The sequence below is a fragment of the Nycticebus coucang genome, chromosome 18, assembly GCF_027406575.1.
Source record: "Nycticebus coucang isolate mNycCou1 chromosome 18, mNycCou1.pri, whole genome shotgun sequence".
NCBI classification, from domain to species: Eukaryota; Metazoa; Chordata; class Mammalia; order Primates; family Lorisidae; genus Nycticebus; species Nycticebus coucang.
Window position 1 is genome coordinate 32,132,574 of NC_069797.1, and position 22,487 is coordinate 32,155,060.

The window sequence follows — 22,487 nt, forward strand, 5'->3', positions numbered from 1 at the left end:
GGGACTAATGGATGCTTGCCTTGGGAAACTTAATGCCTGGGTGCCTTGTCCTCTAGGGCTTCCAGAGCCGTGTTTAAGTACCTCATAGACATAGACATGCTACCTTACAGTGTGTGGAGACTCTGTCTCCTGTCCCTGGACAAGGTGCTCCTCGAGGGGTCTGTCTCTCCAACAGATCCTGGCACACACACGGCACTCAATAAATATTCCTTCATTCAGTAAATGAATGAGTGAATGGGTGATGAATAAACTAGGTGGGCGGTTGGGTGCAGGATGAATGAATAGATGGACAGATGGATGGGCAGGTGGAGAGCTCAAAGATCACATAAAACCCTCTAAGCTTTGGAGCTCTGCATCTGCCTCCCTCTCTAACTACATCCCACACCATGCTTCTTCTTGTCTGCCATCCAACCACACTAACCATCTCTTCATCTTGCCTACCCATGCACATGCTGTTCCCTCTGCACAGAAGGCACTTCCTTTCCTCTTCAATCAAATAACTAATACTCATCTCACTCTAGCCCCTTGATGCCCACCTGCTGGGGCAAACCACAGGATACACCAAGGCCCTCCTCCCTCTCTCTCAGGAGCTCACTCAACCTAGTGACCCACTCCCTCATCATATGGCCATCAACCTGGCACCAAGTCCCCAGCCCAGAGCGGCACTATAAACCCAATGTCTCTAGACAGATGTATTTTATGTAAGTTCAAGCACTAAAAATATTGAGTTCAGAGGATTTTATTTCTAGAGTCCTCTATATTTCTCTGGGATTATCGCCTGTCTTTGTTCCCTCCCTCTCTTGGTTATTATCATTGGACCCTTTCCAAGCCAAACTGACTTGATTGCTTGGGGAGACAAAGGCTCCCAATATCCTCCCATGGTGTCTCTGGATCTGGTGAGGATGACCTTTGGGGACCTTTTATTCTCCCTTCAGAATAACTCTGCAGGTGGCCACACTGTCCAGGCAGCCTTGGCTTTTAGGAGCTGGCTTCACTAAGAGACTCTCCAAGTGTCAGCAAGCATTGAGGAGATAGTAGAAGTGGAAGCCTCATGTCCCCCAAGTTGCAGAAGGCTATGCTCAGAGTCAGCCCTGGGGTGCAGAGGGGAGGGAGAAGGCCAGCTGTTCTCTCTCCTACACTGTGCCAATCTAGCCTGACACCACATTAATAACATTCAAATGAAATGCAAAGTATTATGCAAATCCAGAAGAAAAAGCCCCTCTTACCAAGGCTTTTGGGCTGTTGGAACTAGTGCTGTGAGTCCTTTGCAGAGGACTCCATGGGCTCCCTTCAACTTCAACCCCTGCATCTTTGGCACCAGCTGGTGTGAAGAATCCAATGATCCTGGCACACGTGCTCACTCTGGCCTCATGTCCCAGACACTCAGGGCCTCTTCCATTCTGTAATGATACAAAGGAAGCCCAGGAAGGTAGCACAACCTCCCTCTGGATGCCCCAATGCAAAGTAGATGCAGGGGGGTTTGCATCTATTTAACTGTCCATTAAAACAGCCCCATGCCCATCACCTCTGCACAGGCCCAGGCTTCCAAATTGCCAACCCCTGCTGCCTGTAAGCACCAAGTGGTTCCTGCGCCTGGTAATTGCTGTGGTGTTTGTTGAGCTGTATTTGCATTTGATTGTCATTTAACTTTCCATCTTTCTCCTTCATTGAAGCAGAGATTGGGCTTTTGCAATTGATTATTCATTTTATTTTCATCCCCTTGGTGGTTTTCAAAGAGTTTTCTTTATTAGTGACACAAACTTGAACCTTGGGACTTCTCCCATGGCATGGAGGGGGAGAGCTTCCTCCCACCCATCCCAGGGCTTCTATGTGAAAATGATCTAGCCAGCATCATGGATCTTAAGTCCTATCCCCACTCTCGCTGTTCCAGCACCTGCCTCATTTCTGCCCAGCCGGTGGCATTAAACATTTATGGAGCTGTGGAGGATCAAAGGCCTTGGCTGGGGGTGGTGGGCAGGCTGGAGGCCTCCATTCGAAGATAGAAAGTAGCTCACATCAAACCACTTTCTGCTGCCGTCTCCATCTACCATGGGCTCTTGCTGCAGATGGTCTGATCCCACTCCTGGAGCGGGAGCAATCACCTAGGAGCCAGGAATCTTCATTTATCAGAACAGGGCCTTCCTCCTGCCCTTAAATCAAAGGGCTGACTTTGGGTAATCCAGGAAGCCTGGCTGGAGCCCTGGCATCTCTGACTGTTCCAAACACACACTGCAAGGTTCAGGAACCTATGCCAAGAAGCAAATTGAGGTAAGCAGGCAGCTCTGTATCCCTGGGAGTCTCTGGAGTGAGTTGGTATCCCCTGCCCCTCCTTTCTCAAAACCCCCAAACCCCTTTGGCTCCACAGAAGATATATCTCTGATTTGAAAGCTGTCTTGGAGGAGAGTAATTTTCTCCTCCTCTCACTCAGAAAGCAAGTGTCATCCCAGCAGAGACTTCAAAATAAGTCACCAGTGTGCCTGTTATTCTGCAAATTGATGGGCTGTTTGGAAATGGGGAAGTGAGGCTGGCTTCTCCAGGGAGGGGGGCTGGATGTCTGGCTTTGTCTGGGCAGGGGCTGCTAGGGTCTGTGGGATTGGAGAGCGCCTTCTTCCTTGTCTCTGGCTCTCTATCCTAATTCAGCCATTGTAGCTCACTCCCACCCCCACCTTCTGAGTCAGCAATAAGCCCCACAGTTCCTACCACTCGCCATAGTACTTGAAAACCCACCTTAATGATTCCAGAGACCTGCCATGGTGGCTCACACCTATAATCCTAGCAGTCTGGGAGGCCAAGGCAGGTGGATTGCTTGAGCTCAGGAGTTCGAGACCAGCCTGAGCAAGAGCAAGACCCTGTCTCTACTGAAAAAAGAAAAACTAGCCAGGCACCCGTAGTCCCAACTACTTGGGAGGCTGAGGCAAGAGGATCGCTTGAGCCTAAGAGTTTGAGGTTGCTGTGAAATATGGTATTGCCACAGCAAAGCCTCTCATAGACCTCAGCCTACTCGGCCTACTCAGCCCTTCCTCTTTCTTCCTCGCAAGGACTCTGCTACCCCAGAACCAGTCCTCTCACTGATCCCAGACTATCTTGCATTTCCCGTCACTTTGCCTCTACATAAGCCATGACCCCCGCTTTGGATGCATACCCTCTCTCTCGCCATTGAAACATGAAACATATTTCAGAGCCGGGTAAAATGGCTCATACCTGTAATCTTAGCAGTTTGGGGAGCCAAGGCGGAAGGATCCCTTGAGACCAGGAGTTTGAGACCAGCCTGAGCTACATAGACAGAACCCTGTCTCTACAAAATATATATTTTAAAAATTATCTGAGTGTGGTGGCACATGTCAGTAGTCTCAGTTACTTAGGAGGCCGAGGCAGGGGAATCACGTGAGCCCAGGTGTTTGAAGTTGCAGTGAGCTATGATGACACTGAAGTTGCAGTGAGCTATGATGACCCCATCTCAAAAAAATGGTTTTGTTCATCTGCTGTTGAAACCTTCAATGACCTTGCCTCATCCCCAGAAGAAGCAACTGCCCTCTTTGCATTACCTCACAGCACTTGGCACCAGTGACCTATCTTGGGCTTGAGACACTTCCCACCCCCAACACTTACTCACAAATATTTATTGAGCGTATACTATGTGCTGGCCACTGGACTAGGTTGTGGGTAATGACACAGACACGGTCTGTTCCTTCACAGAGTTGACAACTAGTAGAGAAGACAGACAGTTAAGTAAGCAATTACATAGAAAGGGGAAGCCAGGATCCCCTGGGACTAAAAAGCCCAGGTGGGGGACACAGAGACCAGGAGAAATGAGTGAAGGGAGCCTCATGAGTCCCCCCAGGATTCCACTTTCAAATGTGTATTTGAATTAAGTACACTGTAAGCCTGTAAGCTCTGTAAATAGCTGAATGTCCTCTTGAGCATTTTATTATCCTCAATTTGTGGGCAATGCTGAGGTTAGGGAAGAATAGGCCCCTTGGAGGATATGACAGAAGGTGCTTGATAAAAACTTTGCTGCATCCCAGTTTGGCCCAGGTGCTGCCTCAACCTAACTAGGAACCCATTGCATAGAGGCCACGTTGAGCATCCTTAGGAGGGAGGGACAGCACAGATGCATTACTATTCCCATCATGCAGTATAAACCTATTCTCTGAGCTCAGGGATGAATGCTGTATTCTGGGACTTTTAGTCTCCCCCAGACTCCCTCCTGAATACCTAGGGAAACTGATGTGGCAAGTTCCTGGATACCTCCTCTCACCCTTCTTGTGGGTAGTTCCCAGCCCATAAGAGCCAAGTTGCCAGAAGAGTCAGATAATGCTGGCACCAGCTTCCATGTCCCCATGAATTATCCTGGCATGCAAGGTTTATCCCTAGGTCATGACTCACCCTCCTTTGCTCAATCTGCCTAGTCCTGAAGGACCCAAGGATACTGGAGGAGCCCAAGAATACTTTCCAAGAGGAAAGAAGGAAGCCCATGACATTTGCCAGTGTTCCCTAAACTTCTACCCCTGTGCCTGTTTCTCTCCTCTGTTGGCAACTCTCCCTCTCCTTCCCATCTGTACCTTCTTTCCTGGCCACCTCTCCTCACTTCTGATTCTTTCATCAACTCCTCCCTTTTCTACGATTGCCCTCTTTTTCCACCACTTCTCACAATGACGATCCAGAAATCCCAGCATCTCCCTGGGCTAATTCCACCCGCCACCTGCCTGCTGCCTGGGATTCTTTACAGCAGTCAAGGTGGCTCCCTAGAGCCCACAACAAGATGACCTGGAGAGAATCCAAGGAGCAGAGCTGGAAGACTCTGGGAGTCAAAAGGATTCAAAGACTCACTAACGAATTTGACATAAGGGCAGAAATTTTGCCATCTGCTTCCAGGATGAGGTCAGGAAGGGTATTAGACAATGACTAGGGTCTGGAAACTTTGGGGAGGAGCCAGGTTCATGTGAAAAGAACTAAACAAAAAGCCACCCTTTTCCCAGGGGGCCAAAGGAGTTCAGCCCTCTTCTTCTTTTACAGGGGAAAATAACATCAGCCTTGAGGTCATGTTCCATTGTATGCACTGAAACTCTTCCAAGTGAGCCCACCCATGGACCTCTGAGTCTAAAGAGCAGCACCAGAGACGGCACAGCTGTGACTGCCCCCTTGCTCCCTTGCAACTCATTGGGGCTCTTTAGCCCAAGCAGGGCCCTGGAAGCATATTTTTCCATGCCCTCCATAGCACAGCTTCTCTGGCTCCTCTCCTGGGGCTCCTGCAAATCTCTATCTATGGCCCCAGGGAACCCTCCCTCATGCCTGTCCCATTTTTCAGTTCAGGGAAACTGGACAAGCATTAACACGAAGAGTCTGTGCTGACTGCCTGTCACTGTGGCTTCTCTGGTCCTGCAGAGGGGCTAAGGCAGGGTCCTGGAGATGCAGGGCTGTGTTGGGACCCAGGACACTACCTTCAGCTGCCTGCAGGTTGGCCTGGGTTACCTCCTGCCAAGTGAAGAATGTCTCCCCAGGACACATGTGCCACTGCCTTTTAACTATAATATCAGGATAATTAAGCTTTTCTGTGAGCACAGTTTGCTGCTGATGCAGCTGCCTGGAGCCCTGGCATTTATTGAGCGCAAAGTAATAATTTATTGTCCTTTGTACATTCAAAAGCCATCTTCATTATCGTCCCAGGACGGAGCTGCCACAAGGGCACGTTGCCTCACCAACTGCCTCCATCTCGATGTCTTCCCAGGTCACCCTTTGGCGCCCTCAGGTACCAGGATGGGGTGGAGATAGGTGGGGAGAGGGTTGCTCTCCAAGCAACCCACCTCCTTGGCGGGCTGCTAAGGGGGGAAAAGACAGCAGGCTTGGATGGGTGTGGGCAGAGCAGCAGGGCGGGGGCCGTGTGCCCACATTAGTAGGGCAGTCCTTCTCCTGAGCTGGCGGTGGCGCGGGAGCCTGTGCTCCTGCCGCTGGGTCTTCTGCGCCTTTGCTTGAGACTTTACGGTAAGCCGCTCCTCCCGCGCCCCCGCCCCCCGCCCGGCGCGGCGATCCCCGGCGCCGACGCCAGGCGCTGGCCGTGGTGCTGATTCTGTCAGGCGCTGGCGGCGGTGGCGGCGGCGGCGGCAGCGGCCCCGCTACCTCTTCCCGGCCGGACCCCGGCTCTGCACCCCTCCCAGCGCCCACGCCCCGCCGACCCCGGGGCCCTCCCGCCGCGGCCCCGGTCCCGAGGCGCGGCTGAAATCAGCACCATGCGCCCGGCAGCCCTGCTGCTCCTGCCCTCGCTACTGGCGCTCTTGGCTCACGGTAAGGGACCCCGGCGTCCGGCGGCAGGAGAGGAGCGGGAGTAGGATCCTGGGGGTGGGAAAGGCAGACCTGCTGCCCAGCTCCACGCGTCCAGCTGCCCAGGACAAGCACCGCGCCCCGCCAGCTGCGCTGCCCCCGGCGCCGGCCGAGCCGGGCGGGGCGCGGGCTTCGCGGGCGGGAAGCCGCCACGGCTCCCGCCATTCGCGCCCGGCCGAGACCTCGCTTTTAATCATCTCACCAGATCTAATGGGATTTCTCTGCTGCAATTCTTCGCGCCACCCCCTCCCCGCACACACGCGCTTACCCGCGCGCTACCTCGCCACACTCCAGGCGTCTAGGGGCGCCGGGGCGCGTGCGGAGTGGCGCAGGGCGGCGAGTCGGGACGGTCTGCTTAGCAGCCCGCGGTCCCGCCTCGCCTGCCGCCCGCCAAACTTCGTTAGACTTTGCCGCCGGTTCCGCGGCCTCTCGAGTCCTCACTGCGGAGAGACGGGGCCAGATGATGGCTAGACCCGGGGTTGGGACATTGCTCACCTCCCTCCGTTTTGGCGCTGTCATACCAGAACCGGAACCTAGAGTACAATTCTGGGGAGAAACGAGCGGGGATCCCGGCCCTTTATCCGGCTCCTCTCTCTGCCCTGGGCTGCAGCAGCTGTGGTCCTGGGATAGACACGCTGTCCTCCCGGAAGTCCTTTCCTTGCACGCGCACACACACCACCCCGCATGGCTGAATCTCTGTCTCCCTCGGGCCTGCTGTCCTGCCTAGACCCTGTCCACCCCACAAGCAGCACGGAGCACCAGTCCCCCCACTGTGCCGTCAGCCTCTCCTCTGGAAGTTTGGTCCTCAACTTCATAGATCTAAGGTTGGGTGGATCTTGGCCATTCAGTGGGCTGCAAGAGAGCGTTGGAGAGACGGTGAGGGTTTTGTATTCCAAAGAAGGAAGGTTTCTGAGTTTCATCTGGACCTGCTGTCCCAGCTCAAACAAGCTTTCGTTGACGCTGCTACTGCCCAGGTCCTACTCCTGCTGCAGCTAGTCGGCTGGTGGGGTCATGGGAACCTCACTTGGGAGTTGGGAACCACCCTCCTTTGCCATATGGTTCACAGTGCCTGACGTGGAGAGGGGAGAAGGTAGGAGTTTCTGACCTCCACGGTTCCAAATCTGGAAAGAGGTCAGGGTGGAACCACCAAGGGTCAAGCTGGCCCCCTGGATGTCAGTTTTCTTCTACAGCCCCAGGGATGCAAAAGCCCCCCTCTAAGTCTCTAGCCCGCTCACACACAGTCCAGTGTTCTCACCCTGCCATTTGGCTGCCCGTTGCTGGTCCTCTGGCAGCATGGGGAATTCTGAACCATGTGTTCACCTTGGGGGCTCGGAGAGGAGAAAGTAGGTCCGTCTTGGTCTGGTATCCCATACTGGACAGCTCCCCGGGGCTCAGGACCTGTGTTTATCCCCTGGCACTTAGTCTGTGGCCTCCTGTGTGGGTGTGTGGTGTGTGGATCTGAGTATGAGTGTAATCAGGCTCCTACACGTCTGGAGTAGCAGGTCCTGGTGTGTCTCCACTTCAGGAAGTCTGCATGTTTGGGTGAGGGCTCAGCAGTAAATGGGTGTGAAGAGTGTGTGAGGTCACTAGTGTGCAGAGGCAGCCTCAGCTACAGAGCTACCTACAGGGCTGGAAGGAGACCGTGGGTATCCAGGAGGAAGGCTGATGTGGCTGGGAGGCCAACAAGCTCCACTGGGAGTGTATGAGTGATGGAAAAAATCTGCTTATTCTAATGTTGTGAGTCTGGATGTCCCTGGCCAGTGTCCCTTCCTGATCCGCCAGGATTGCCAATGCCTGTGGGGCCACCTGCCCAAGAGGTATGTGGGTAGGGGTCTGATTATTGAGGAAGGCCTTTATTTTCACTTCCCAAGGGAGAGGAGAAAGCAGCCCCAAAGTGCCAAAGCTGATGGTAAGAGGGCCGGGCTGTGGGAGCTGGGCTGCCTGGAAGCCCCGCCCTTCTCAGCAGGATTGCAGGTCCCAGTCTTTGGGATGCTGAGTGGTCCCATCCGGGAGCAGTGCATTCGGCACCTCGCAGCTCTTGAGCAGCTTGACTGTATAAAAGTGAGCCTCAAGGAACAGACCTCAGGCTGTGAACCTTTTCAGCCAGAGTTGTGTGTCCCTTAGCCTCCCTGACTTGTAGCCTCTAAACAAGGCCCTCAGAGCTTTGCTCATAGGTGGGATATAGGCCACAGGACGCAGCCAGGCGCAGCTCAGGCACCGTAGGAGGCTGGGTAGGCGGAGGCTGCAGAGGTAGGGTGGAGGCTGCAGAGGTAGGGCAAGACTGCACCCGGCTGGAGCCCAACTCCTAGGCTTGGCCCCCTAGTTCCTCCGGCAGCCTCCAGGGTGCAACTGGCCTCAGGTGTGAAGGGCTCTGTAGGCCTCTGGGTGTCCTCCCCACCTGTGGGTGATTCCAGCTCTGGGATCCTGCTGTGGTGGGGGGAAAGGGGTTGTGGGAGGGGCTGTGCGTGCCTGTGCCTGCTGTGTCAGTTTAATGATTTTTAATGAGCAATTACCTTTAGTCATTCTCCTAATTTCTGAATATCAATAAAGTTAATTAAACTCTGCATGTGTGAATGTGGCCTGGGGAGATTGTGAAGGTGGAAGCTGGTGCTACTGGGGTGAGGTTGGGTCTCCAGGGGAGGAAACTGCTTTCTTGGCTGTGTAACCTTGGACCTTCTGCTCCTCATCTCTGAGCTCCACTTGAGAGTGTGGTGGGAAAAGGGGGTCGGGTGTGGGGAGTCTGAGTTGCTCACTCTGCCAGGAACTGGGGGGTGGTGTCTGGAGGAGGAAAGAAAGAAGGAAAAGAACGACTTGGTTTCCAGGAGCCCCAGTGCCATAAGGGTTAACAAACCAGGGCTGCCTTAACCTAAAATGGTAATTGCTGTTTCCTGCAGACTCCTGGGTAGGTGCTGGATTCTACCAGCACATTTCTGAGTCTGGGGGCTGCTATTCACACTAGACTCTGCTCCCCGCCCCCCAACCTGGCACTTCAGGGTCAGAAAGTAGTGCTGGGGACAAGAGCCTATAGGGAAGAGCCTGGATTTCACGCAGAGCCCTAGAGGTTGACCTAGTGGGCAGGAGGCCTCCCTGGGCTTTGAGGAGACCAGAGGACCCAAAGACTGCCACATGCAGGAGAGAGAAGTCTGAGTTGGCTTTTTGCCCCTCAAAGGCTGAAGCTCATCGAGCTTGGCAGGCCCTGGCAGCTATCCCGGCCTCCTCAACAGAGTGGCAGCTTCAAATGCCTTGGGGACACCATGGGGTGCTAATGGGGAGACAGGAGCTATAGGGGCTGGGCTTAATTAGAAACTTGGCTTCTGTTGCCCACCACCACTCTGGTGGCCTGAATGCAGGGGTCATATGAGGAAGCCCACGTCTTTAGCCCCTCCCTCCATTCAGTCCTTCGGCTGCCTTCAGTCCTCCTTCCCCCCACCTCTCCTAACCCTATCAGGCCTCACCTGCCAGTCTGGGATCTGCTCAGGGATGCTGCGCCCCCACCTGGGCAGAGCTGTCAGGGCTCGGCACTCCACCATACCCCCAAAGGAAGAAAGAAGGTGTGAAAGGACCTATAGGCAAGGGTTACTTTAGTGAAGGAACCTCTCAGCCCAGATGGCTAAGAGCCCAGTCTCTCATGTGCTTCAGGCATGCCCCTACCCTCTCTGGAGCCTTCAATGTAAGGTTGCCAGATGTGTGTGCACATCAGGGCCTCAAAGGTCTTGTAGAGTCCTACAGATTTCTGGGTCCCCATCTTACTGAACTACTCTCAGAGAGGAGCCAGTTTCTGTATGGAAGAGGCTTCCAGAGGAAACAATGCTGCCAGCACTGGTCTGCAGCTGGGAGGTGGAAAGCAGGCCCTAGGAGGTCTCTGAGGTCAATTCCAAAAGGAAGTGGCAATTCCAGGAAGCCAACTCACCCAGCCAGGCCAAAGGAGTTTCAGCTTCATTTCCCCAAACTAGCCAAGTTCTCAACAGCTTCTGGGCTCATGTCATTCCTCCTGTCTGAAATTCTATTATTTATTTATTTATTTTTGAGACAGAGTCTTACTCTGTTGCCTGGGCTAGAATGTCATGGCTATGGCATCAGCCTAGTTCATAGTAATCTCAAACTCCTGGGCTCAAGAGATCCTCCTGCCTGAGCTTCTCGTGTAGCTGGGACTACAGGTACCCGCCATGACACTCAGCTAATTTTTGTATTTTTAGTAGCGATGGGGGTTCTTGCTCTTGCTCAGGCTGGTTCCCCTCTGTGCTCCCACCATCCCTTGGCTTCCCCATCTTATTGGGTTACCAGCACCTTGTTGTTGACTCTTCCCCAGCAGCAAGACTGAACTCACAAAAGAGGACACCAATCTGTTTCACTCAGCCCCTATGTCTTGGGGAAGCTCCAGAATTCCTATTCAGGAAAAGTTGAGGGTCAGCTGCTTGGTTAGAAAGGCAAGGTGGGCCCATGGCAGCTGGGACTGCATCTTGAAGCTGAGTTTGCGTAGCAAGCACACTATTTTTATATAGATTGTATGTTAGGATTTTTTCCCTTTCCTAACAGTTGGCCAATTATCCCAACTGTAAATTATAGCCTTTACTTAGTTTTCTTCCTTCCACGAATTAAGCTGTCACACCATCAGCCTGAGGTGGCTTAGGGGTGGGATGCTCAAGGCCATCTGAGTGGTTAAAGCCTATCCCTCATCAGCCCATAGTGCTACCACTGCTTGTGTCCTCACTGGCACAGAGCCTAAAATGGCAGACATTAGATACATATTGAATAAATTAATGAGAGTTACACAGGTGGATATTGGCAGAGGTGTACCCAGAGCCCAGGCTTTCTGACTCTCCCAGTGTCCACCCAAAGCACGTACCCACCATCCCCATTGGCTGACAGGGATGCCTTGTATGAACTTAAGGGAAGGACAATGTCATATCATCTGGATCCATAGCCCCCTCTTTCATCTCAGCTTCAGACACCCTCACACAGCTTGGAGGGACCAACAGGAAATTTTATGGGGAGCTCTGAGCCTACACGCCCTTCAATGAAGAGGAGGAAGCCTAAGAATCATCTAGGACCACAGTGATTCAGGTCCACAAATCCTAAAAAAGCAGGCCTTGAAGTATTTCCTTTTGCCATTCATTCATTCATTCCACAAACACGTGTTAAGGGGTCAAGCCTTTCACGTGCCTTTTCTATTTAATATTCATAATAAGAGGTTAGTTATCCCCACTTTAAAGATAGGAAAACTGAGTTTTGAAGAGATTAAGTCATTCATCCTGGGGCTGCACAGCCAATACATAAAAAAGCTACTCCTGGTGGTACCTGTGGCTCAAAGGGGTAGGGCACCAGCTCCATATGCCAGAGGTGACGGGTTCAAACCCAGCCCTGGCCAAAAACTGCAAAAAAAAAAAAAAAAGCTACTCCTGCCCATTTTATAAAACCTAGCTTCAGCCAGGACTGTGTTCATTCTCCCATCTTGGAAAGAGCTTCAATACAGACAGATAGGGACCCAGGAAAGTATCACTATCAAATAATAATAATAATAGCAGCAATGATAATAGCAAACTTCATTAGGTACCAACATGTGGCGGGCACTGTACAAAGGTACTTTATATACATTAGCTCCTTTTATCCTCTTATCATCTCTAGTAGACAAAAGCTATTACCTGCCTTTTATACACTAAGTTCAAGCTCATGTTGCTAAATAGACCTAAGACATAACCAGCCCCTAACTTTCTTCTAGCACACTTCTGGTGATGGCAATTGCTTCTCTGTTGATGTCTATTCCCAGTCCTTACTGCTGCAGGTTAGGGACATTTTATCTTGCTCAATCTTTAGTGGCAAAGGAATAGAACATCCTCTCCAACACTTGGAGTCCAAGAAAGAGTGCAGGGCTGGGAGTCAGGTGAACTATGCTCCCTGAAGTCTTAGATCAGAGGTCAGTAACCTTGGGTGACTCTTACTCTTCAACCCTTTGGGGGTTGGTGAATAAGAGAACCAGTCACTCCTGTCCTGGCATCCTGGGGTGCTCTACTCCACTACTTTCAGCCTCCTCGGAAGCCCAGCCCCCCAGCAGGAAGGCCCAAGTCTGCCCTAGCTTCCTTCCACCTGCCTACCTGCCACCCAGCTGCCAGCCCTGGGAAGGGAGGATCGATGCTGCAGCCTCAGGCAGAGTGTTGTTGGCCATTGATTGTTGAGATTTCTCAGAGGGCTCTGGAGCAAACAAACCTGCCACTGCTCCAACAACAATCCACAAACCTGCCTATTTCTCCAACAACAATCTGGGTCTCCTGGTCTCTGGCTGCAATCTGCAGCCTTGCTGGCAAGTAGTCAGGGAGGAAGGGAGGGAGAGGGTGGGAGGTCCTAGCTGGGTCCATCAGATACAAGGGGTTCTGCCAGGAGATCAGCAGGGACTGAGTGGGCAATGGGAAGGGGGAATTAGGGAAATGCAGTGAGGATAATAGAGTGAATCCTAGACCTTGTGCAGGTCTTCTTTGGTCCAACCTCTATAGTTTTGCTCAGCCATTTTTCCACACCCAGAATGCCATCCTGGATCCTTCTGCTTATTTTAGCTCTCTCATCCCCCCTTTTCCTAACTACTCAGCCCAGATGGCTCTCTCTGTCTTCCAAACACGCAGAGCTACCCATCCAGAACTTAGCCCATCCATCTTTCATCCACCCATCCATTCTCCACTCAACAACCCTCTATTCAACCCCACCAGGGGCTTTGATAGGCAGTAACACAACATACTCCTTGCCCTTAAGAACCTGGAGGGAAGCTCCTTTCCCTCTCTCTTTTTTGTTTTGTGTTGTTTGAGACAGAGTCTTGCTCTGTCACCCTGGGTAGAGTGCAGTGGCATGATTATAGCTCACTGCAACCTCAAATTCCTGGGCTCAAGTGATTCTCCTGCCTTCCTACCTCAGCCTCCTACTTGAGTAGCTGGGACTATATGCCTGTATTACCACATCCACACTTTTATTTTTATTTTTATTTTTTTAGAGACAGAGTTTCACTTGGTCACCCTCGGTAGAGTTCCATGGGTCACAGCTCACAGCAACCTCCAGCTACTGGGCTTAGGTGATTCTTTTGCCTCAACCTCCCAAGTAGCTGGGCGCCTGCCACAACACCCAGCTATTTTTTGTTGCAGTTTGGCCAGGGCCGGGTTCGAACCTGCCACCCTCAGTATATGGGGCTGATGCCCTGCCCACTGAGCCACAGGTGCCACCGCCTATTTTTATTTTTTTGTAGTGAGAGGGTTTTGCCAATCCTAGCCTCAACTAATCCTCCTGCCTCAGCCTCCCAAAGTGCTAGGATTACAGATGTGAACCAACCAACCCAGCCTCCCCTTCTTGATAGGCTCTGCTGTGATTATTTTTCAGGTAGACCAGCAACTCTGACTTTAATAGAATGAGATACAGATGAGATTCCAAACAGCACTTACATGATCCAACTACTCTAGCCTTCAGAAGGATAGGAGAACTGGCCAGGAACTATTTGGGGCCTCAATTTCTCATTTGTAGCAAAAGGGTTCACTTTTTGAGTTTCTGAGGGCCTAGCAAGCATCTGCAGTCCCTGAAGCAGGCTATGCCAGGTACTCTACATCACAACTCTTCCTGTCTCTGCTGGGTCTTGGTGCACCCCTAACCCCCAACAAGGCAGGGCAGGCGCAAGGCACCTCCTGCCACCAAACCACATGTGCTTCAGAATCCAAACAGTGGACCTCCCCCTTCTCCCTCTTGCCCTTCTTCTGCTTTTTCTCCCTCTCTCCTCCTCCTGCTTTACTGCTCACAGGGGCTCAGCCAGCATCTTGACACCCTGGCATCAACCTCAGCATCGCCTGCAGTCCCCCACTCTTCTCCCCACAGGCTCCTCTCTCTACCTTCAGGCCCTTCCCTCTAACTGGTCATCAGGCTGGGAGAGAAGAAATTGGAGGGGGGGTGTCAAAAGTGCCTGAACCACTGAGCCCCCTCAGATACTCATTTGCATGCTGTTTGCTGGCTGCTCATTAAAGGCACCTGGCAGCTGACCCTGCCCCTCCTCACTTCCAGCCCAGATCCCTCCTCCCTCCTCATAGCCTCTCCCTCCCTCCCAGCTCAGCAGCTGAGCCCCAGCTCCTTTGTGCCCCTAGCAGCCACCTGCTGAGCGTCTGGCCCGAGTCCCACCAGCAAGCAGGTGCCTAAGGAGTCCCAGAGCCTGGGGGTGGGGTGCCAGGCAGTGTGAGGAGCCAAGTTGTGCCTCAGGGAGGAGGGGCCAGTGCCAAAGAAAGAATATGATAAGAAGAGCTGGCCAGGAAACCAACACTCACCCACCCCCACCACCACCTGTTTACACCCAGCACTGGTTATTCCTGGCTGGGCGAATTTGGGCAAATTGTGTCACTTCCTTGTGCCTCAGTTTCCTTGGGAATTCATGGTGCCTGTCCCTGTCCCACCTCTTTCACGAAAAAGCATCAGGATCCAAGGAAGTCACTAGGGAGGCTGAATCATTTGCCCCAGGAGTCCAGGGCTGGGCTATGAGGCAGGGTAGGGGTGAACCTAGCAATGCATAGGGATGAAGGTTGGGTTCAGGGTGCTTCTAAGGCAACAGTTCTCAACCTGTAGGTCGCAACCCACAGGAACTGTATTAAAGGCTCACAGCATTAGGAAGGTTGAGAACTGTTCTAAGGGGTTTCACTCTGGGTGGTTGCTCTGATGGTCACTGTCTTAGATGTCATTAACATCTAGCAAAGAGATAGGATGGTGATTTGACACATCTAGTCCAGCAGCTGGCAGGCCTCTTCCTGTCATGAAGCCCTATTTTCTGGCTGGTTACAGGAAAGGTGAGAGATGGAGTTACATTTCATGGACCAAAAAGCCCCCTGGCATCTCCAGATAAGGGTATGAAGCTGAGATCAAACAAGATACACAGGCTTGGCGCCCATAGCTCAGTAATTAGGGCATCAGCCACATACACCGAAGCAGGCAGGTTCGAATCAAGCCCGGGCCTGCCAAACAACAGTGACAACTACAACCAAAAAATAGCTGGGCGTTGTGGCAGGCACCTGTAGTCCCAGCTACTTAGGAGGTGGAGGCAAGAGAATTAGTTAAGCCCAAGAGTTTGAGCTGTGATGCCACAGCCCTCTACCCAGGGCAACATAGTGAGACTCTGTCTCAAAAAAAAAAAAAAAAAAAAAAGAATTCAAACAAGACACACAGGAGAGAGATCATTCATGCATTTACTTACCAGAAGCCCTGTCCCATTCCCCCACTGCCCTCCCATCTCTGGTAGAGGGCTACTCCCACCTCACTGGATCTACTCACATCTCTCCCATACCCCTCACTGCCTGTTGCTCAGGCCGGGGTGGTGCTTTTGAGGCCCAGCCACTGGGTGGTGCCCTAATTCCACTCTGTGCTTATGCCTGTACCCCTGACGCCACCTCTGGTGCCTCTGGGTCTTCCTCGCCCTGAGCCTCCCTCGCCCTGGGCCTCATACAGAGACTAGAGGAGTGGGGAGGAAGGCTTGGTGCTCTCTCCCCAAGGTGTCCACACACCCAGCGGTGGTGTGGTCCTTGGAGGTCAAAGCAAGGTTAAGGCAAAGAAGAGGCCTGAAGCATTGGGGACCATGCAGCTGGCCCGTCCAGTGTTCCTGGGGTTCTGGAGAAAAAGCCACACATGTGCATGTAGCTGTGTCCGTGTCTATCTCTGCTTGACTTGTTCATCTATCTGCGGTGCACATGTTCATATGTCCCCGCATCCTGGGGCTGTGCCTTGGGCATGAGCACAGCAGGCCCCAGCTCAAGCTAGTCTCTCCCCTGCCTGCAGCCACTCCACTCTCTCCTTCCCCAATCTTGGGCTCCACTGACCCCTCAAGGAGAGGCATAGCTGGAGCTACTGCTGCTATTTTTAGCAGCTCTGTACCCCTCCCTTTCCCCACTAAGGCATGTTGGGGAATTAGAGGGACAGGCCAAGCCTGGGGAGCCTCGTGAGCTGGAGTACTGGGCAGGTGTGGCCGCTCCCCTAAGTCCCACAGGCCTTGGAAGCAAGGGTGGGGCCTGGGATAGTCCACAGGTGCAGGGTCCACATCTTGGGGCAGGTTGAGCTCCACCCTACTGCCTGGGGCTGAGGGAGGGTTCCAGGCTGCCCTCCCTCTACCCTGCCCTCCCCCCCCCCCCCCCCCCCCCCCGCACCACACACACACCTTACTAAGTCCCTAAAGACAGAGCCCGGGCCTCTAGTGACTCCTCCCCATGCCATTGGAAATAAGGCTGGAGCTTCCAGGTCTCCCTCATAGAAGCCGAGAGCAGAAAGGAGCTCAAAGTGTCAGGAAGAAGGGAGGCATACCTGGATGAAGTTACCCACTCAGGGACGCCTGGGATTGCCCTTGCACTTTCCACAAGGGCTCCAGGCCCCTGCTGCAGTTCACTACCCTCTAGATCAGGCGTCCTCAAACTTTTTAAACAGGGGGCCAGTTCCCTGTCCCTCAGACCATTGGAGGGCTGGACTATAGTTTAAAAAAAAACAACTATGAACAAATTCCTATGCACATTGCACATATCTTATTTTGAAGTAAAAAACCAAAACAGGAACAAATACAATCACACCGCCTCATGTGGCCTGCGGGCCACAGTTTGAGGACCTCTGCTCTAGATCTTTGGGGCCCCTGGAAGCCCTACCCCCATCATTGCCCCAGCTGCTCTGGAAACTAGCACCAGCAGGGACGGGGAAGGGTAGAGTAGTCCAAGGGGCCTGAACTGAGGGACCAAGAAGGAAGGCAGCTCTGGCCTGCCTCAGAGGGGGTGTCTGCCTCCTGGGCTTTGCTGGCTTTGCTTTCAGGGGCTTTCACGCCTGCATCGATCCTGTCTCAGCAGGGCCCAGGGGTCTACCTCCCAGGCATAGCTAACCCACCTCCCACAGGTCATATCACCTCTCTGATAGGTTTCTTTACCTGTGAGACGGTGAGACTTAATCAGATAGTGTAGGTGAAGGGGCAGCACAGAGCCTGGCCTGCTGCAGGTGCCCAGAAATGTGGGCACTCCCTCTGAGTCCTTTTATCACACCTCCATCCCCTACTCCCACCTGGTGCCCCCACCACGTCCATGCACACAAATACGCTTGCAAGCCCACATGCATACACAGCCTAGCCCTCCAGATTCTGAGCAGATGGAGACAAGGAGATGGGCTCCAGTGCACACAGAAGGAAATGGCAAGTAAACAGAGCACTGTCCCTCACCCTGCCAAGCCCCTTCCCACCTGGAGGCTCCATCAGCCTCTGGGTCCAGCACTGACAATAGAGGGGCCATGACTTGGTCCCACACACCCAAAGAGTCTCTAAAATGTCAGGAACCGAGTAATGAAAAACCACACAAGCCCAGAAAAGGCAGGACAAGCCCAAGGTCACAGAGCCTGCCAGGGCAGAGCTACCTCCACACTAGAACCAGAGTTCTGCCAAGGCCCTGCCAGCCTCCTCAGCTTCCACAGCTAAGAACAGTCACCCTAGAGACCTCCAGGGTGAGAAGTGGCCAGTGCCTCCCTCAATATCTGGGTAGACCAGGGGTCTGGGGTCAGGGCCCTTCCATCCATAGCCAAGCTCCCCCAGATGCTGTGAACAAAAGCAGCCACAGGGCAAAGGTCACAAAGTCAGGAAGGTGACTCTGGCCCTAGGGCACAAAATAAGCCCCTTCTCTGACCCAAAGATCACAGAATCTTGAGGTTGCCAGGCTCAAAAGTGGACACAGGTTCTGGGAATAGCCCCAATGGTGGTGACTTTTGAACAACGGGGGTGTGTGGGTCTGGTCTGGAGCCAAAAAGACACCTGCTCTCAGTTCGTGTCACTGCATAGCCCTATCTCACAGGGCTCTATGGTTAGAAGGCACTGTCCTGGGTGGGTATCTGGAGCCACCTGGGGAAGCAGGGACAGGCTGGGGGGAATGCTATTCCTCCCTAGACCAACCCCTGTCCTAAGCTGGTCCTGGTACAGGCTCCTGGCTCCAGGGAGAATGTTGTTCATGTCTCCACAGCCTTCCTTGTCCCAGCTGACATTTCAAGGTTTTCCACTCCGAGAAATACGGTTTCTGCTGCTGACACAGTGGGGGTGGAAGCAGCAGGCACTGGGGGAGGGCTGTGGCCTGAGCACCCATTCCTCTGCCCACCCACTCTACACCTCCACCTTGGGACCAGAGGGTAGCTCCTCGTTCCTCTGCCTCCTGCCTAACATAGCAGGCAGGATAAAGGGCCTGCCGGTAGCAGATGAACCAAAGAGGCTGCTGGACGGAACCCCCTCCAGGGAGGGAAGGAAACCCAGCACCTATCCCCATCCCTACCTAGACCCCTGTCCTAGCCACACAACTGGGAGTTGGTGTAATCAGAGTGAGGTGAAGCAGACTGATTAGTTATCAGATTGGCAAGGGGGTGACGCCAGGGGCCCCCTGCTGTTCCTCCTATTCCTTCCAGCCCACTCTAGGAGCTGGGGTCAGCTCTACTGTCCCTGCCTCCAAAGTCAGTTCCTTCCTCTTCCCTTAAGCCCACTCCAGGCCTTCCCAGCTCCTGTGCCACCTGCCCAGTGCCAGGAACTGAGGGCAGGCAGGGCTAGGGCCCTCAGGTCCCCAGGCCAGCAGGCAGACAGGAGGGGGTAACACAGGGCAGCAGGGGAAGGTGTAGAGCACAGCAGGTGACGCTGTAGCAGAGGCCTCATTAATCACCTCTCCAGCCCCCAGCTCTGCAGTGGTGAGACCATATTAGATTTTAAATTGGAAAGCGAAGAATATAGCAATTAACCAGGAACTCCCTCTACCCTGTGCCCCAGGTCACAGCCACAAGGGAGAGAGGCAACAGTCGGGTAAAGAGGACTGGCCCAGACCAATATCTCTACTCCCCACTTACCCAGAGCCTGAGGGTTGTCCATGAAGAGGTTCTGTGAAGGGTCATGTTGTTAAGGTCCAAGAAGGTGGCAGAGTGAAAAGGAAGGGGCGTAGGAGCCATCCTGGGGAGAAGTGTTTCTTTGCTTTGGAGAGTATGGCCTTCTGGTCTTGAGCACTGTGTGAAGTCAGGTTCCAGGTGTGGTGTCCATGGGCAAGGACATATGGTAGTGACTTGTGGCCCAAGCATGTGTTTGGACCTGCACATACACATGCCCAGCTCATGAACACCCATATGCCCACATACTCATATATGCACACATGCATACACACACACATGCACATGCCCGGGCTCAGATACAAACATATGAGTTTGCCTACATGCACACACAAACACACACACATGCTCACAGGAAGCAGCAAGCAATGTGGTAGAAATTTTGATCCTTGGCCATGGAACAGACATACCCATTTCAACCCCTTAATAGCCACTTTCCCTCTGTGTGAACTAGGATGATTCACTTTGCCTCTCAGCCTTAGGTTCCTCCTATGTAAAGTGCAAAATATTGATTCCAAGTACAAAGGGCTGCCCCTTTGGGTGGAAGGAAGTACATGCCCAGACCATACTGGGCGCTCAGTAAATGCCTGCCCCAAGGCCTAGCAGCTGCTCTCAGACTGCCCTGGGGTAGCAGCCAGGCAACACCCTGCCCTCTGTGCTGCTGAGTAGCAGTGGGGCTGGGGCAAGTCCCTAGAGCACAGCAGGCATTCCCATGGAGCCCTTCTGCCCCAATTCACTCAAGGGCAAATCACATGAGGCTAATTGTTCCTGGCTATCCTCCACCCACAAAGCCCTCCTAAACTGGCACTGCTTGAGTTTCCAAAATTGCCCTGCCCATCGAACACTCAGCCCTCAGAACATCAGTGCTAAACCAAGGTTGGAAAGCCAACAACATCATTGGTGGTTGACACTAATCCTCCCTGAGGAATGAATGGCTGATAGACACAGCTCTCCTGAGGCCTTAATAAAAAACCTGAAGAAGTGCTAGGGCCCCCTATCATCTCTCCCTGCTCAACTCCAGGCCCAAAGGAAGGGAGCAGACACCTTATCTTAACTCTTTTCCAGGACCCCATCCTAGGGTCTTCCTTCCTGAGAGGTGGTGAATACTGTGGGGTTGGCAGCACCTGTGGCTCAGTGGGTAGGGCGCCGGCCCCATATACCAAGGGTAGCGGGTTCATACCCGGCCTCGGCCAAATAGCAACAAAAAAATAGCCGGGCGCTGTGGCAGGCACCTGTAGTTCCAGCTACTCAGGAGACTGAGGCAAGAGAATTGCCTAAGGCCAGGAACTGGAGGTTCTGTGAGCTATGATGCAACAGCACTCTACCAAGGGCAACAAAATGAGACTGTCTCAAAAAAGAAAAGGATACTATGGGGTTGAGGTCAGGTCATGGAACTGCACTTTCCATTATGGTACCCACTGACCACAGGTGGCTTTTTAAATTTTATTTATTTATTTATTTATTTTGAGACAGAGCCTCAAGCTGTCACCTGGGTAGAGTGCTGTGGCATCACAGCTCACAGCAACCTCCAACTCCTAGGCTCCTGCCTCTGCCTCCCAAGTAGCTGGGACTACAGGCACCTGCCACAACGCCCGGCTATTTTTTTTTTTTTTTTGTGGTTTTTGGCCGGGGCTAGGTTTGAACCCGCCACCTCCGGCATATGGGACCAGCGCCCTACTCCTTGAGCCACAGGCGCTGCCCGTCGTCCGGCTATTTTTTTTGGTTGCAGCCATCATTGTTGTTTAACGGGCCTGGGCTAGATTCGAACCCTCTAGCTCAGGTGTATGTGGCTGGCGCCTTAGCCGCTTGAGCCACAGGCTCTGAGCCTATTTTTTATTTTTTTGAGACAGAGTCTCACTATGTCGCTCTCAGTAGAGTGCTGTGACATCACAGTTCATAGCAACCTCAAACTTTTGGGCTCAAGCGATTCTCTTGCCTCAGCCTCCCAAGTAGCTGGCACTATAGGCACCCGCCACAAGGCCCGGCTATTTTTCTGTTGTAATTGTCATTGTTGTTTGGCAGGCCCGGGCCAGGTTTGAACCCGCCGGCCTTGGTGTATTTGGCTGGACCACTAACCGCTGAGCATGGACACCAAACCATAGGTGGCTAATTTAATGTAAACTCCTTGACATGAAATAAAATTTCAAATTTAGTTCCTCATTCTCACCAGCCTCATTTTGATTGGTCAATAGTCATGTGTGGCTACTGGCTACCATTTTTGGACATGTAGAGTATAAAACATTTCCATCATCACAAGAAGTTGTATTGGACAGTGACACTCTTGGGCTAGACAACTCGAATTTGAATCTGACACATCTAAACTATTGGGATCTATACTTCCCTGGGTGGCAGTTTCCTCATTTATAAAATGGGATAATACGTTAAAGTCCACATCTCATAGAGTTTTTATGAGGATTGAGTTAATTTTGATAAAGCACTTAAAATGCTGCTAGGGGCTGGGCATGGTGGCTCACACCTGTAATCCTAGCACTTTGTGGGGCCAAGATGGGAGAATCACTTGAGGCCAGGAGTTTCAGACCAGCCTGGGCAGCATAGCAAAACCGTATCTCTACAAAAAAAAATTTAAAAATTGACCAGACATGGTGGCACTTGCCTATAGTGTCAGATACCCAAGAGGCTATTCAGGAGGATTTCTTGAGCCCAGGAGATTGAGGCTACAGTGACCTATGATCATACCACAGCCTGGGAAACAGAGTGAGATCCTATTGGGTGGAGGGAGTGTTGCTGGGCATATAGTAAATGCTCAGTAAATAGTAGTGTTCAATATTTTTATTCACAGAGCCCTGCATAGTTCATTGGATCCTGGAATGTGAGAAGGGGAGGGCCTATAGATACTTTCTTCATTTTACTGATGGGAATATAGATGCTCACATTGAGGAAATACCTGGCCTATAACAGGCAAGACCAGGATGGGGTAGCCCAGCTTCTGGCTGGTGTCCACTACCTCCACTCATGCTCTCTCCGTCTGGCAGTAAGACCCTAACTTTAGAGATTCTGAAGTCCAGGGTTACCCCCTACCCCTCTCCAGGACAGCTCAGGAGGCAATGAGTTCTCCGCCCTTGGAGATATGCCTACAGATAGATGCTACATAGCCCCAGAAGCAGTGGAGGGTTCACTGCTCAGAGCAGTTGGGCCAAATGCCTTCTGAGCTCCAACATGCCCTAAATTTTCTGTGTGACCTAGGAAAACCCTCTGGACTCAGTTTCCTCCTGGGTAAATGAGGGAGGGATGAAATGCTTACAAAGGGCTCAGATTCTGGGAAGTAGCCACTGCCTCTCTTG

The 22,487-nt window shown here is 52.6% G+C and overlaps 1 protein-coding gene across 5 annotated transcripts in view; it reads left to right on the forward strand.

The window, feature by feature from the left end:
- The first annotated feature begins 6,042 nt into the window (after positions 1-6,042).
- The window catches only part of SEZ6 (seizure related 6 homolog), a 61,304-nt gene continuing 44,859 nt past the window's right edge, over positions 6,043-22,487 (forward strand). For 4 of the 5 annotated variants that reach the window (XM_053569630.1, XM_053569631.1, XM_053569632.1 and 1 more), the window contains exon 1: positions 6,054-6,282. In XM_053569630.1, the coding sequence (XP_053425605.1) occupies positions 6,228-6,282 (55 nt within the window). In that variant the 5' untranslated portion in view covers positions 6,054-6,227. Of the gene's footprint in view, positions 6,283-22,487 lie in introns of all 5 variants that reach the window. The other variant, XM_053569629.1, reaches the window with a different exon arrangement.